The sequence below is a fragment of the Cervus canadensis genome, chromosome 26 (genome assembly GCF_019320065.1).
Source record: "Cervus canadensis isolate Bull #8, Minnesota chromosome 26, ASM1932006v1, whole genome shotgun sequence".
In the NCBI taxonomy this organism is placed as follows: domain Eukaryota; kingdom Metazoa; phylum Chordata; class Mammalia; order Artiodactyla; family Cervidae; genus Cervus; species Cervus canadensis.
Genome location: NC_057411.1, coordinates 52,729,621 through 52,742,735, shown reverse-complemented (window position 1 = coordinate 52,742,735; position 13,115 = coordinate 52,729,621). Strand labels below are relative to the sequence as shown.

Sequence of the window (13,115 nt, the reverse complement as noted above, 5' to 3'; positions counted from 1 at the left end):
ACAAAGTATCTTCTCATACCACAGCTGCATGAGGTTAGAAATAAATAACCAAAGGAAAACTGGAAAATTCACAAAATTGTGGAAATTAAGCAACCAGTGGATCAAAGGAGAAATCAAAGAGTGATTAGAAAATACTTAGAGACAAATAAAAACAAAAATCCAACATACCAAAACTAATGATGCAGTGAAAACAGTACTAAGGGGGAGGTTTATAGCTGTAAACAAGGAAAGATCTCAAAACAAGGAAGATCTCAAATCAGCAAACTCAGTTTACAACTTAAGGATCTAGAAAAAGACTAAGCTAAACCCAAAGCTAGCAGGAAGAAAAGAATAATACAGATTAGAGCAGAAATAAACAAAATAGAAAATAGAAAAACAATAGAGAAGATCAGCAGTTTTTCAAAAAGATCAACAGTATTGACAAACTTTGAGCTAGAGGGGCTAAGAAAGAGGACTTAAGTTATATAATCTGACATGGAAGTAGGGACATCACTTCTGTTTCTTCAGATATAGATTTTCAGAGAGCACTCTGAGCAGTTGTGTGCCAGCAGATTGGATGACCTAGATGAAGTGGACAAATACCTAGAAACACAAGGCCTACCACGACAGTCACAAAGAGATAGGAGATTTGAATAGACCTGTAACTGGTAAAGGAGATTGAATCACCAATCAGAAAATCTTGCAACAAAAAAAAATCCTGGACCTGATGGCTTCCCTGAATTCTACCAAGCCTTTAAAAAGCTAATTTCAATCCTTCTCAAACTTTTCTAAAAGACTGAAGAGGAGAACCACTTTCTAACTCATTTCATGAGATCAGCATAACCCTGAGAAAGCCAGATAAAGACACTACAAGAAAACTGCACAATATCCCTTGTTAACATTGATGCAAAAAATTCTCAACAAAATAGTAATAAACAGAATTCAACATATTAAAAGGATTTATACACCATACCTAAGTGGGTTTCAAGGGATTAGATTTGATAGAGTGCCTGAAGAACTATGGATGGAGGTTTGTGAAATTGTACAGGAGTCAGTGGTTGAGATCATCCCCAAAAAAGGAATGCAAAAGGCAAAATGGCTGTCTGAGGAGGCCTTACAAATAGCTATGAAAAGAAGAGAGGCTAAAGGCAAAGAAGAAAAGAAAAGATATACCCATCTGAATGCAGAGTTCCCAAGAATAGCAAGGAGAGATAAGAAAGCCTTTCTCAGTGATCAATGCAAAGAAATAGAGGAAAACAATAGAATGGGAAAGACTAGAGATCTCTTCAAGAAAATTAGAGATACCAAGGGAACATCATGCAAAGATAGGCACAATAAAGGACAGAAATGGTATGGACCTAACATAAGCAGAAGATACTAAAGGGAGGTGGCAAGAATACACAAAAGAACTATACAAAAAAGATCTTCATGACCCAGATAACCACGATGGTGTGATCACTCACCTAGAGCCAGACATCCTGGAATGCAAAGTCAAGTGGGCCTTAGGAAGCACCACTATGAGCAAAGCTAGTGGAGATGATGGAATTCCAGTTGAACTATTTCAAGTCCTAAAAGATTTGCTGTGAACGCGGCACTCAATATGCCAGCAAATCTGGAAAACTCAGCAGTGGGCACAGGACTGGAGAAGGTCAGTTTTCATTCCAATCCCAAAGAAAGGCAATGCCAAAGAATGCTCAAACTACCGCACAATTGTACTCATCTCACAGGCTAGCAAAGTAATGCTCAAAATTGTCCAAGCCAGGCTTCAACAGTACATGATCCATGAACTTCCAGATGGTCAAGCTGGATTTAGAAAAGGCAGAGGAACCAGACAGAGTTCAAATTGCCAACGTCTGTTGGATCATCGAAAAAGCAAGAGAATTTCAGAAGAAAAAAAAAAATCTGCTTTGTTGACTATACCAAAGCCTTTGACTGTGTAGATCACAACAAAATGTGGAAAATTCTTCAAGAGATGGGAATACCAGACCACTTTACCTGCCTCCTGAGAAATCTGCATGCAGGTCAAGAAGCAACAATTAGAACCGGGCATGGAACAAAGGACTGGTTCCACATTGGGAAAGAAGTACATCAAGGCTGTATATTGTCACCCTGCTTATTTAACTTATATGCAGAGTACATCATGACAAACGCTGGGCTGAATGAAGCACAAGCTGGAATCAGGATTGCTGGGAGAAACGTTAGTAACCTGAGATACGAAGATGACACCACCTTTATGGCAGAAAGTGAAGAAGAACTAAAGAGCCTCTTTTTTTTTTTTTTCTAAAGAGCCTCTTGATGAAGGTGAAAGACGAGAGTGAAAAAGTTGGCTTAAAACTCAACATTCAGAAAACTAAGATCATGGCATCTGGTCCCATCACTTCATGGCAAATAGATGGGGAGAAAAGTGGACACAGTGAGAGACTTTAGTTTCTTGGGCTCCCAAATCACTGCAGATGGTGATTGCAGCCATGAAATTAAAAGACGCTTGCTCCTTGGAAGAAAAGCTATGACCAACCTAGACAGCATATTAAAAAGCAGAGACATTACTTCACCCACAAAGGTCTGTCTAGTCAAAGCTGTGATTTTTCCAGTAGTCATGTACGGATGTGAGAGTTGGACTGTAAAGAAAGCTTAGTGATGAAGAATTGATGCTTTTGAACTGTGGTGTTGGAGAAGACTCTTGAGAGTCCCTTGGACTGCAAGGAGATCCAACCAGTCCATCCAGAAGGAAATCAGTCCTGAATATTCATTGGAAGGACTAATGGTGAAGCTGAAACTCCAATACTTTGGCCACCTGATGTGAAGAACTGACTCATTTGAAAAGACTCTGATGCTGGGAAAGATTGAAGGCAGGAGGAGAAGGGGACACATAGGATGAGATGGTTGGATGGCATCACCGGCTCGATGGACATGAGTTTGAGTAAGCTCCAGAAGTTGGGACAGGGAAGCCTGGCGTGCTGCAGTCCATGGGGTCACAAAGAGTCATACACAGCTGAGCGACTGAACTGAAGAGTGAGGAAGAAGAATATGTAGAAAACTCTAAAAATTTCGCAGAAAGACCCTGTCAGAACTAACCGCAAGGTAGCAAAATGTGAAGTGAGCAGAGAAATCAGATACATTTTTGTACATGAGCAATGAACAAGCTGAAAAGCAAATTATAAAACTAAATACATTTATAATAGCATCAGAAAGAATAATATACTCAGCCATAAAAAGAAATAAAATTAGGTCATTTGTAGAGATGTGGATAGACTTAAAGACTGTCATACAAAGTGAAGTGTCAGAGAAAACAAATATATTAACACATATGTGTGTAATGTAAAAAAATGGTGTAGCTGATGTTATGTGCAAAGCAGAAATAGAGACACAGACATGGAGAACAAACATGGACATCAAGAGAGGAAAGCTGGGGAGTGGCATTAGTTGGGAGATCGAGGTTGACATGTGCACGGTGGATGCTGCGTGTAAAGTAAGAAGGTAATGAGGATGTCCTGTGTGGCTCCAAGGGCTCCACTCACTGCTCTGGTGACACAAATGGGAAGGAGGGCATATACGTACAGTAGCGACTCACACACCCTGTAAAGCGGCTGTAGCCCAATAAAAGCAATTCCCAAAAACGAAGTACTGAGGAATTACGTTAACTAAGGAAGTGAGCGACTTGTACAGTGAAAACTATAGAAAGTGCTGAAAAATGAGAGAAGCAAGTGGAAACGTGTACCACATTCATGGATTAGAAGACTTAATATTGTTTAAAATGTCAGTATTACCCAAATGAACTACAGATTCAATAACAATTCCTATCAAAATCCCAAAGATATTTCTTGCAGAAATAAAAAAATGCATCCTAATTTTTTTATGGACTCTCAAAGAACCCAAATAGCCAAAACAACCTTGAAAAGGAACAAAACTGGAGGACTCAAAGTTTCCCAACGTACTAGTGAGATACACTAACCAAAATTGTGGTGTTGGCATTGAGAGAGACAGACTAATGGAGCAGAATAGAGAATAGAATAAATCCTCACATATGTGGTCAACTGACAAGGTTCCAAGGCCCTCTAATGAGGAAAGGACAGTCGTTTCAACAAATGGTGCTGAGGAAACTGGATAGCCACGTACAAAAGAATGAAGTTTGACCCTTACCTAACACAGCATACAAAAATCAACTCAAAGTGTATCAGGGACATAAATGTAAAACCTGAAACAATAAAACTCTTAAAAGAAAACATAGGACAAAAACTTGGCATTGGATTTGGCAATGATTGCTTGTATAGAATACCCAAGGAATGGGTAACAAAAGAAAAATTAGACAATTTGGACCTCGTTGAATTGAAAAAAAAAAAGAAAGAAATTGTATGGAATGGAAGGAAGTATTTATAAATCATATATCTGACAAGGAATTACTATCCAGAATAGATAGACTATTTCTAAAATAGAGCACAAAAAAACTCAATTACAAAATGAGCACAGGACTTGAGTAGACATTTCTCCAAAGATGTACATATGCCAATAAGCACATGAAAACATAATCAACATCACTAATCACGGGGGAAATGCAAGCCAGAACTGTGATGAGACCTACCTCATATCCAGTAGGATAACTACTGCAAAAAATAAGAAACAAGTGGTGGTGAGGATGTGGAGAAATTGGAACACTTGTGCACTGTTGATGGGATATAAAATGGTACAGCCACTCTGGAAAACAGTATGAGGATTTCTCAAAAAATTAAACAGAACTACCATGAGATCTAACAATTCCACTTCTGGGTAATACCCAAAAGAATTGAAAACAGGATCCCGGGGAAATATTTGTACCCCCATGCTTGTAGCAGTGTTATTGACAGTGGGCAGAAGGTGGAAGCATCCATCAGTGGGTGATGGATAAGCAAAATGTGGTCCGTCCATACGATGGAATATTCTGCCTTAAACAGGAAGGAAATTCTAACACCTGCTACAACATAGATGAATCTTGAGGAGACTATGCTAAATGAAGTAAGCCAATCACAAAAGGACAAATACTGTCCGATTCCACTTATACTAGGTCCCCAGAGGCATCGGAATCATAAAGACAGAAAGTAGAATAGGAGTTGCTGGTGCTGGGGAGGGGACGGGCGGTTATTGACTAAGCGGGCAGAGTTACAGGTTCACACACGCAGAGTCCGTGGGTGGGCACGGTGGCAGCTGCACATCATGGAGGTGGTTAACACCACTGAGCTACGCACTTGAAAATGGCTAAGCTGGTAAATTTTACGTGCATCTTACCCCAGTCATTTTAATGGTAAATAAGAACGAACTATTGATGCGTACAGAGGAGAAAGTAGAGGGAGCTTGGGGCCACCTGAGGATGGAAGCAGGGTGGGAAGGACACTGCCCCGGGCCAGGGAGCCCTGGTGCCTCCAGAGGGCCTGAGCCTGCGGGCTCCCAGACAGAACTCCAAGGATCGCACTCCTGGCATTCTCTGTCCTGACCCACAGTTGTGCTGTCTCCATGGCAGACGCAGGAGGCACACGTCAGGACCCTTCCTCCCCTGCCTGGAGAGAGAAGTTCAAAAGACCATCTGGGAATTCCTGGTGGCCCAGTGGTTAAGACTCGGTGCGTTCACTGCAGTGGCCTGGGTTCAATACCTGGTCAGGGAACTATAATCCTGCAAGCTGCATGGCACTGCCAAAAAAAATAATAATAAAAAGACCATCTAGGTCAACAACATTTGTCATCAGGTAAATGCAAATTAAAACAATGAGATCCCACTCCACACCTACAGAATGTCCAAAATCCAGGACCCCAACACCACCACATGCTGGCCAGGACATGGAGCAACAGAAACTTATCACTGCCAGTGGAAATGCAAAACGGTGCAGCCACTTAGGAAGACAGTTCAGTGGTTTCTCACAAAACAGCTCTTACCATACGTACAATTCAGCAATCAAGCCCCTCGGTACTTACCCAAAGGAGTTGAAAACTTAGGTCCACAAGAAAACTTATACACAGATGTTTATAGCAGCTTAGTCACAGTTGCCAAAACTTGGAAGCCAAGGCATCCTTCAGAAGGTGAGTGAATAAGTAAACTGTGGTCCATCCAGACAGTGGAACATCACTCAGCCAAGAGAAAAGAGCTGACAGGGCATGAGAGACGTGGAGGAACCTCCAGTGCGTATGACAGTGAAAGAAGCCAATCCAGAAAGCCTGCACGCTGCGATCCGAGCCTGTGACATCTGGAAAAACCCGTGGAGACGGCGCTAGGAGCCGCAGTTGCCAGGGGCAGAGGGCGAGAGGGACAGGCCCCCCGCGGAGTCCCAGGGCCGTGAGCCTGCTCTGAGTGACACTGTCCTGGAGGACACTAGTCACTGTGTGTCTGTCCAGGCTCCCAGAAGGCACAGCATCGGTCCTGAGCCTGGGGGAGGCTGTGGCTATGGGAGGTGAGGATGTGTTGATGGAGGTTCATCAGGTGTAACATGTTTACATCAGGGGTGCTGATGGCAGGGGGGAGGCTGTGGGGTGGGGCCAAGAGATACATGAGGACTCTGTATCTTCTGCTAAATTTTCCTGTGAACCTAAAACTGCTCTAAAAAGTCTTTTTTAAAAAAAGGGAAGAATTGTCTGTGGAGCCCGTAACCTTTTTTCCACTGAGGTGAGAGGGACAAACCTGGCCAAGATGGACTGATGCTGGGGCACAGGGTGCTTTTTGGTGAGAGTTGCCTGGAGGCTGCCGTCCCACGACAGGGCTGCTGCCTTGTCCTGTGTAGACAGAGGCCCTGAGTGCTGTCCACCCTCGGGTGGGGCAGGGAAGGGCCTTCTGAGTGCTGTTTCCCGCTGGTGCTGCCCCAGAAGGAAGGCAGGTGGCTCTCCGCTGACGGGCGTGACTGCCTGGACCAGAGGCCCCGTGCTCTGAGCGCCAAGCCCTAGGCCCCGCTGACTGAGGTCTTGTTCTCCTGGCAGCTGGACATTTTATGCAACGAGGAGATCCTTGGCAAGGACCATACACTCAAATTTGTCGTCGTCACGAGGTGGAGATTCAAGGTGAGACTGCTGTGGTTGTGTGTGGTTTATTTCAGAGCCTAGGAGTAACAGCCCACCATGGGACTGTCAGCAGTGCAGTCGCTCTGAAGTCATCAGCCCCAGAGTGGCCATGGGTATTGCGGTCCCCAGGCCCCCACTTGTCTCATCCCTCTTGATCAAGGTGACTGACATCCTGGGGAGGGAGGGGCCACTGCAATCGGAAGGCACCCTTCAAGCCATGGTCCCTCTCTGGAGCAGGAAACAGACAGGCATGACCCCCAGGGTCTGCCTGAGAGCAGGGGAGACAGGCTGGCCGACCGCTGGCTGGGGCCGGGGTCCGAGGGCGAGCGGGGACCAGACAGGGGCAGGTGGGGGCAGGAGCAGGCGGGGGCTCCCTCCGCAGCTGACCCCCGGGGGGGTCCCGGCCCCCACCCCACCCCTTGTCTTGCAGAAGGCACCCCTCCTGTTGCACTACAGACCCAAGATGGACCTGCTGTGAGCACAGCGGAGACGGCACCCAGGCGCCCGAGGGCACGTGCCAGGCGGGGCCACGGCACTCAGGTGCTGCCCCGGGCGCCGTGTGGACTGGACCTCGAACAGAGAGTATTTATCACTTTTGTATGAGAGAGAATCGCACGTGATGAGACGCTCGGCACAGGGTTGCAGATGTGACGCACGGGGACCAGCGTGAGGACAGTGAGGCGGCGGCCTTCATTCCAACATGTGACCTTTGCTTGCTTTCCAGGTCTTGGAAATCTCAGTCACTTCCGTTCAGTTTATGAATTAGGTTTCACGATAGCCCCCAAATACTTGTACGTTTATTGAATCCTTCCTAAGTTATTGAAAAAAATGTCTTTTCATGGTGAATGACGATATTTATGTTGCCTTTAGCTTCCTGAAGACTTAGAAGATATATAAAAATTTAATTTAAAAGCAACCAAAAGAGGTTTCCATGAGTATCGTGAGTTAACCATGGTGTTTCATTTTCCACGTTAGGGAATGTGAAGGCAGGGGGGCTCTGACCCCCGGGGGACCCAGAGCCCAGGGCAGGGTGCCGCACCCCAGCACCAGCGCAGCGGCTCAGCAGAGCGGACTGGGCCAGTCAACACTGGTTCTCAGAACAGTTCTTCTCAAAACTCGCTTTTATTAAACAGGGCACAAGTTGCTCAGTGCCGCCGGTTAACTTCATGCTGATTCTTTCCCTTTTTCGTTTTGCTGAAGGAATCGATGGTGGTTGTGGGGGTGGGACTGGCGCCCGGGGGTGTGTCTCCACTGAAGCCCCAGGCGTGCAGACCCCAGGGCCCGCCGGGTCCACCTTCAGCGGCGGGCACGTCTGCCCTGCCCACCCCCCTCTCCCGGAGCAGACGGCGGGGCCAGCGGGGTCCTGTGCGTTGGAAGCTGCTGTCCTCAGTTACTTAGGACCTAAAACCCAGCAAAGGCAGCACACCCTCTGTTAACCTTTCTCCTCCCAAATGTTCGTATTTTTGTGGAATTCGAGAATAAACTCTTTGCCAGCACATCCATCTTTGTTCTTTCAAGATCGTAGTTTGGAATGTCTGGAGGCAGGAGTGAGGCGAGGGCCCTTCCTGGGTGCGAGCTCGTCCTGGCTGTGTGTCTGTCCCCGTGCATGTCCGCGTCCGGTGGCTTTTGCCTGAGCTTCGGGCTCTTCCCCGCCGCCACCTCTGCGCCCTGGGGTCCTGGGGCCGCCTCATTCGGTAGGTAGTCTTGATGGTCTCCTGAGAGCTGGGTTTTCCGTGAAGAACTTCACCTTGGTGACTAGCATTTTTCTTGAACTTGCTTTGGAAGTAGTGGTCAGGCTCACTGACATTCAAGTTTGTTTATTTTCTTTTACTTCCTGTTTCATATGCATAAATGTCAGAAGCAGCTCCTTAGTGATAAGTAAAACAAATTAACTCAGTCCAAGTGATTTTAATATAAGGCCTTTCAGAAACATAAAACCAAGTTTTTCCCTAGGAATTGGTCAAAGTTCACCTCTTTATTTAAGCCCATTACTCCCAGGACTGTTTGAATTATTAGTTACCTAAGCTCATTTTTCATCCAAATTGGTTTTTTAAGAGTTCCTATTCAAGGGTTTAATGAGTAGATGTGTATGAGTAAATATTACCTGTCTACCTCAAATACACATTTCTGCTGAAACGTTCTGTAAAACCATGTGTTCTCAATGCAGTTGAAGTATAAGATTAGAATTTAGGTATTCTGTGTGGTCAAGGTAAGGAAGGATTAAACAGTATGAGCGTCAAAATTCAAATACCATTAATTCGGGGTCAGACTAACAGGAGCCTGACTGTGTGATCTCATAGTGTGTATCTGTAACCTTGCGGCTGTCTTTGCAATCACTTGAATTTGCCACGGTGCTAAGTTGATGTACTTAATACACAGAGGTGGAGGCGGGCGAGCTGGTGCCACCGTCCCCCTGGGCCCCGACCACCCCTGGTCCTGCGTGTGTAGCGTGTGGCCCTGATGAAACCTCAGCAGCAGAAGTACCTATTTTTCTAAGATGTCCCCGTGCAGACTGTCTTCACTGCAGGAGAGCCCGGTCCTGCCACCTCTGGTCCGATGCAGCCTTAAGGGCCGGCACTGGGGGCCTTTCAGTGGAGGGAAGCCTGCCCTGTCCTCGCACATCTGCTTAACATCAAAGGGAGACCCATCTTTTCCAACATGAAAGCCGGGATCAGCTAGTGATTGGATCCTGTCACCTTTTTTTTTTTTTAAACAGATGGAGTTACTGTGAAGTAGTTTTCACAACTGTTGATGCTGGTAAAGCAAACGCTGTCAGTCAGCAAGCAGTAGCGAGCTTGTCAGCAGGGCAGGGTCTCACTAGACACAGGCGTCATAAAAATAGAAGATTCAGATAGAATATATAATATTGAATTTAAGATTTGGGGGGTGAAAAAGAAGAAAACTTAACTTTATAAAATTATTTATTCTATTTTAAGCCTTTTATCATATTTTCCCATCCAATTGTTTGTTTTCAGTGGTCCAGCTTTATTTACAGGCATATAAAATGAAAATTGTGAGGTGTTTTGCAAGCTTCTTCTTTTTACTTTGAGTAGTTTTAATTTGTGTGTGTTGTTTCTCGTGGATGAAGCGCGGTTTGTGCATCTGTGCGGCAGGCTCCAGCGTGTGTTCACTAGAGTTACGTTGAGTTGTCTGCAGCGTCTGTTCTGCTGACTTGAAGGGGGTGCAGGGGGGCCCTCCGCACGTGTATGCTCAGCTCTGATTCTTCTTCTCCATCGTGGTCCTCATGAGAATGCTCTTGTCAGGAGTGTGTGGGGGCCTGCGTGGGGGTGTCTGCCATCAGTGAGAGTCAGGGACCGCGTGGCCAAGACTGGCCTCATGCCTTGGGCCCCGCATGCTGGCGGCCCAGGACACGCCCCGCACTGACCACAGCTGTGACGGTGCTACTTCCCGGGCTCCAGAGCCCTGCAGGGCGTGCGGCCTCTACGCCCCCTCGTCATATTAGAAGTCTTTAGAAATTTATTTGCTTTTTCCTCAAAGCCCACAGGATGTATTTTACAGTGATTTTGAAATGTGTCATTGGATTGAATATTCTAGGAACAAGCCAACTGATTTCTTCTTTGTACGTGAATATTTGATGTGCTCTCAGAACACTGAAAATACATTTAGTGCAGATAAATCACGAAAAGCTCAGTTTCTCTATTCCCTCAGGAAATCATTTACACTCCAGCGCATCACGTGTGACCTTCACGTGATAAACCAGTGTGTTTCTTGCCTTGGTGTTTAAATAGGTTGGGGTAAGTTGTTAAGAAACGATTCAGACGACACCGGAGTCATCGCTGAGCTGCTGCCCCTGCCGGGGAGCTGCCGTCTTATCAGCTCACGAGTCTCCACGTCTAGGGCACATCTGAGGGGCCTGAAATATTACGTGTCCCTGAGCACATGTGTAGCATTCTTGTAAATGTCTATTCCAACAGCTTCGTCAGGTGCAAGAAAACCAATTTTCCTGAAAGATGTAGCGTCCGGGGGCGAGAGCCCTTGCTGCCCTAGCGTCCCACGTGGAGCTTGGGGGCTGTGGGGGTTGTGGAGGTGACGCACAGACACATGTTTCTGACTGTTTGGTTTGAAGTTTACATTTTTTATGCTTTGTGTTGGTGTGTAATTTTTTTGTACTATTGGTGGCTAAATTTTAATCTAAAAATCTTTTTTGGAATATTGCTTAAATGTTTTGATTTTATGATAGTGAAGCTTGTATTCAGTGTTTTGCCAATTGATATTATATGCTTGTAATAAAAGCAAAAGGAAAACCTACCTAGTTCTCTGAAGCTGGATGTTTGTTACCTAAGATGTTTGTAAAAGTGTAAGATAGGTGCCCTGTTAGGGTGATCCAGTGCCCTGTGTATCTATGAGGACGCACACATACCCCGCCAGGCCCACCCACCCAGCCTGGACCCTCTGCCCGACATGGCATTTGTGGCTGTGACCTTGGAGCTGGTCTGGTGTTTGGCGCCAGAGGTTTGATGGGGACTCTGGGAGCCCACGCTTGTCTGTTTGCCTGGAGAGGGAACTGTCTTTGGCTTGGAGCTGTGTGTGCCCGGGGAGCTGTGTTAAAGAAAACCTCTGGTTCCTGTCACCGGCAGACCGCCAGCAGATTGGCACTGTCTTCTCATGTTAGCTGGGCTCCCCAGAGCACAGGCCCTACAGGACACGTGCACACACGTTTCTCGTGAGGAGGCCCTCGAGGGGGCTGAGTGATGCCCATCCCCCTGGGAGGGTGCAGGCTGCCCATTCTCAGGCTCCTCTCACCTGGGACACCCTCACAGGCACACTAGAATAATGTTAGCTTGGGCACTGGGGCCCCATCAGATTGACACATGAAATCGGCCATCACAGACAGTTCAAGGGAAAAAGTACTATGCCCAAAACTTAATTGCCAAAGGTTAAGTAATTTACAGCAACCTTGAAAATCTGAGAAAACTAGAATTGAAAAAAGGGAGAGTATATTGACCAAAGTTACACTCCTTGAGTTTCAGATTAGTAAACTTTATATTGGAGGGAATCGCTTTACAGCCTGGCGAATCAGCTGTAACTATACATTCATCCCCTCCGTCCTGACCCTTCCCCGCCCCCACCCCCCACATCATCAGGAACGCAGGGCTGAGCTCCCTGTGCGACACCGGCTTCCCACTCCAGCTGTTTTACACCTCACGGTGTGTATGTGTCAGTCTCCGGGTCTGTCCCCCTCGCCCCTCCTCCACCAATGTTTGTTCTCTTGTCTGCAGTACAGGTGGGCTCATCTGTGCCATTGTTTCTAGCTTCCATATATATGAGTTAATACATGCAGATCAGTAAACTTTAAAGATAAATTTAGCCTTAAGAAATTAATTGTACCTATTCTACTTATTTTTGGTAAGTCATTTACCCCATCTCATGAGTGTCAAGATGCTAAAGCCACATGTAAACGTTCACCGAGGTGCTAGGCACACGATTAGGTCCCGCTTGTCGGGCTCTACGTGGACAGCCAGCTGCCACAAGTGCCTGGGGAAGGCGAGTCCGGGAAAGAGCGAGAAGGCGGACTGGCCAGGCCCCCTAGCCGGGAGGATGCGCTTCAAGGGGGGGTCAGACGATCGGCTCAGCCTGGAGCTCTGGCAGGAGGTTCACTTCTCCAGTGAGAAGCCAAGTCCCGATTTCACCATCAGCACCATTCCCGCCATGGCCACGATCCTGAGCGAGGCGGAGCGCTGGCCGGGAAAGGAGCGCGGCACACCAGGAGCCTTCGCCACGCCTGCTGCCCGGCCAGGTTAAGTGTCTCCTCTGACTCTTGGTTCCTACGGATAAACCCCCCGGCGGGGCAGCTGAGGATAGGCCCCGGGGGCAGGCCCTCCCGCTCGGTCAGTTCCCCGGAGCACTGCAGGGCGCACCACCACCTCCTTCCAGGCGGACGCACACCGGGGCTTTGGGTGTGTTGTGGCGGGTGGCCAGAGAGATGCTTCCCCAGCCTTGAGGCCTGTCTGTCTCCACCACCAACAGGCTGATGTGTCCGTGGGACTCTCCTTGCAGCCTCCCTGTCTCTGGATTTTATTGGGATGTGAAAATATTAGTCATTTGAACATTACATTGAATCCTGTGGGTTTTGTGTGTGTGTGTTTTGGGTACTATGATAC

At 46.8% G+C, this 13,115-nt stretch overlaps 1 protein-coding gene across 1 annotated transcript in view; it reads left to right on the top strand.

Moving 5' to 3' along the window:
• The window catches only part of PCGF3 (polycomb group ring finger 3), a 48,486-nt gene extending 37,224 nt beyond the window's left edge, over positions 1-11,262 (top strand). Inside the window, exons 10-11 of the mRNA XM_043447737.1 lie at positions 6,913-6,993; positions 7,424-11,262. Of these exons, the coding sequence (XP_043303672.1) occupies positions 6,913-6,993; positions 7,424-7,471 (129 nt within the window). The 3' untranslated portion in view covers positions 7,472-11,262. The remainder of the gene's footprint in view (positions 1-6,912; positions 6,994-7,423) is intronic.
• Positions 11,263-13,115: the final 1,853 nt, after the last annotated feature.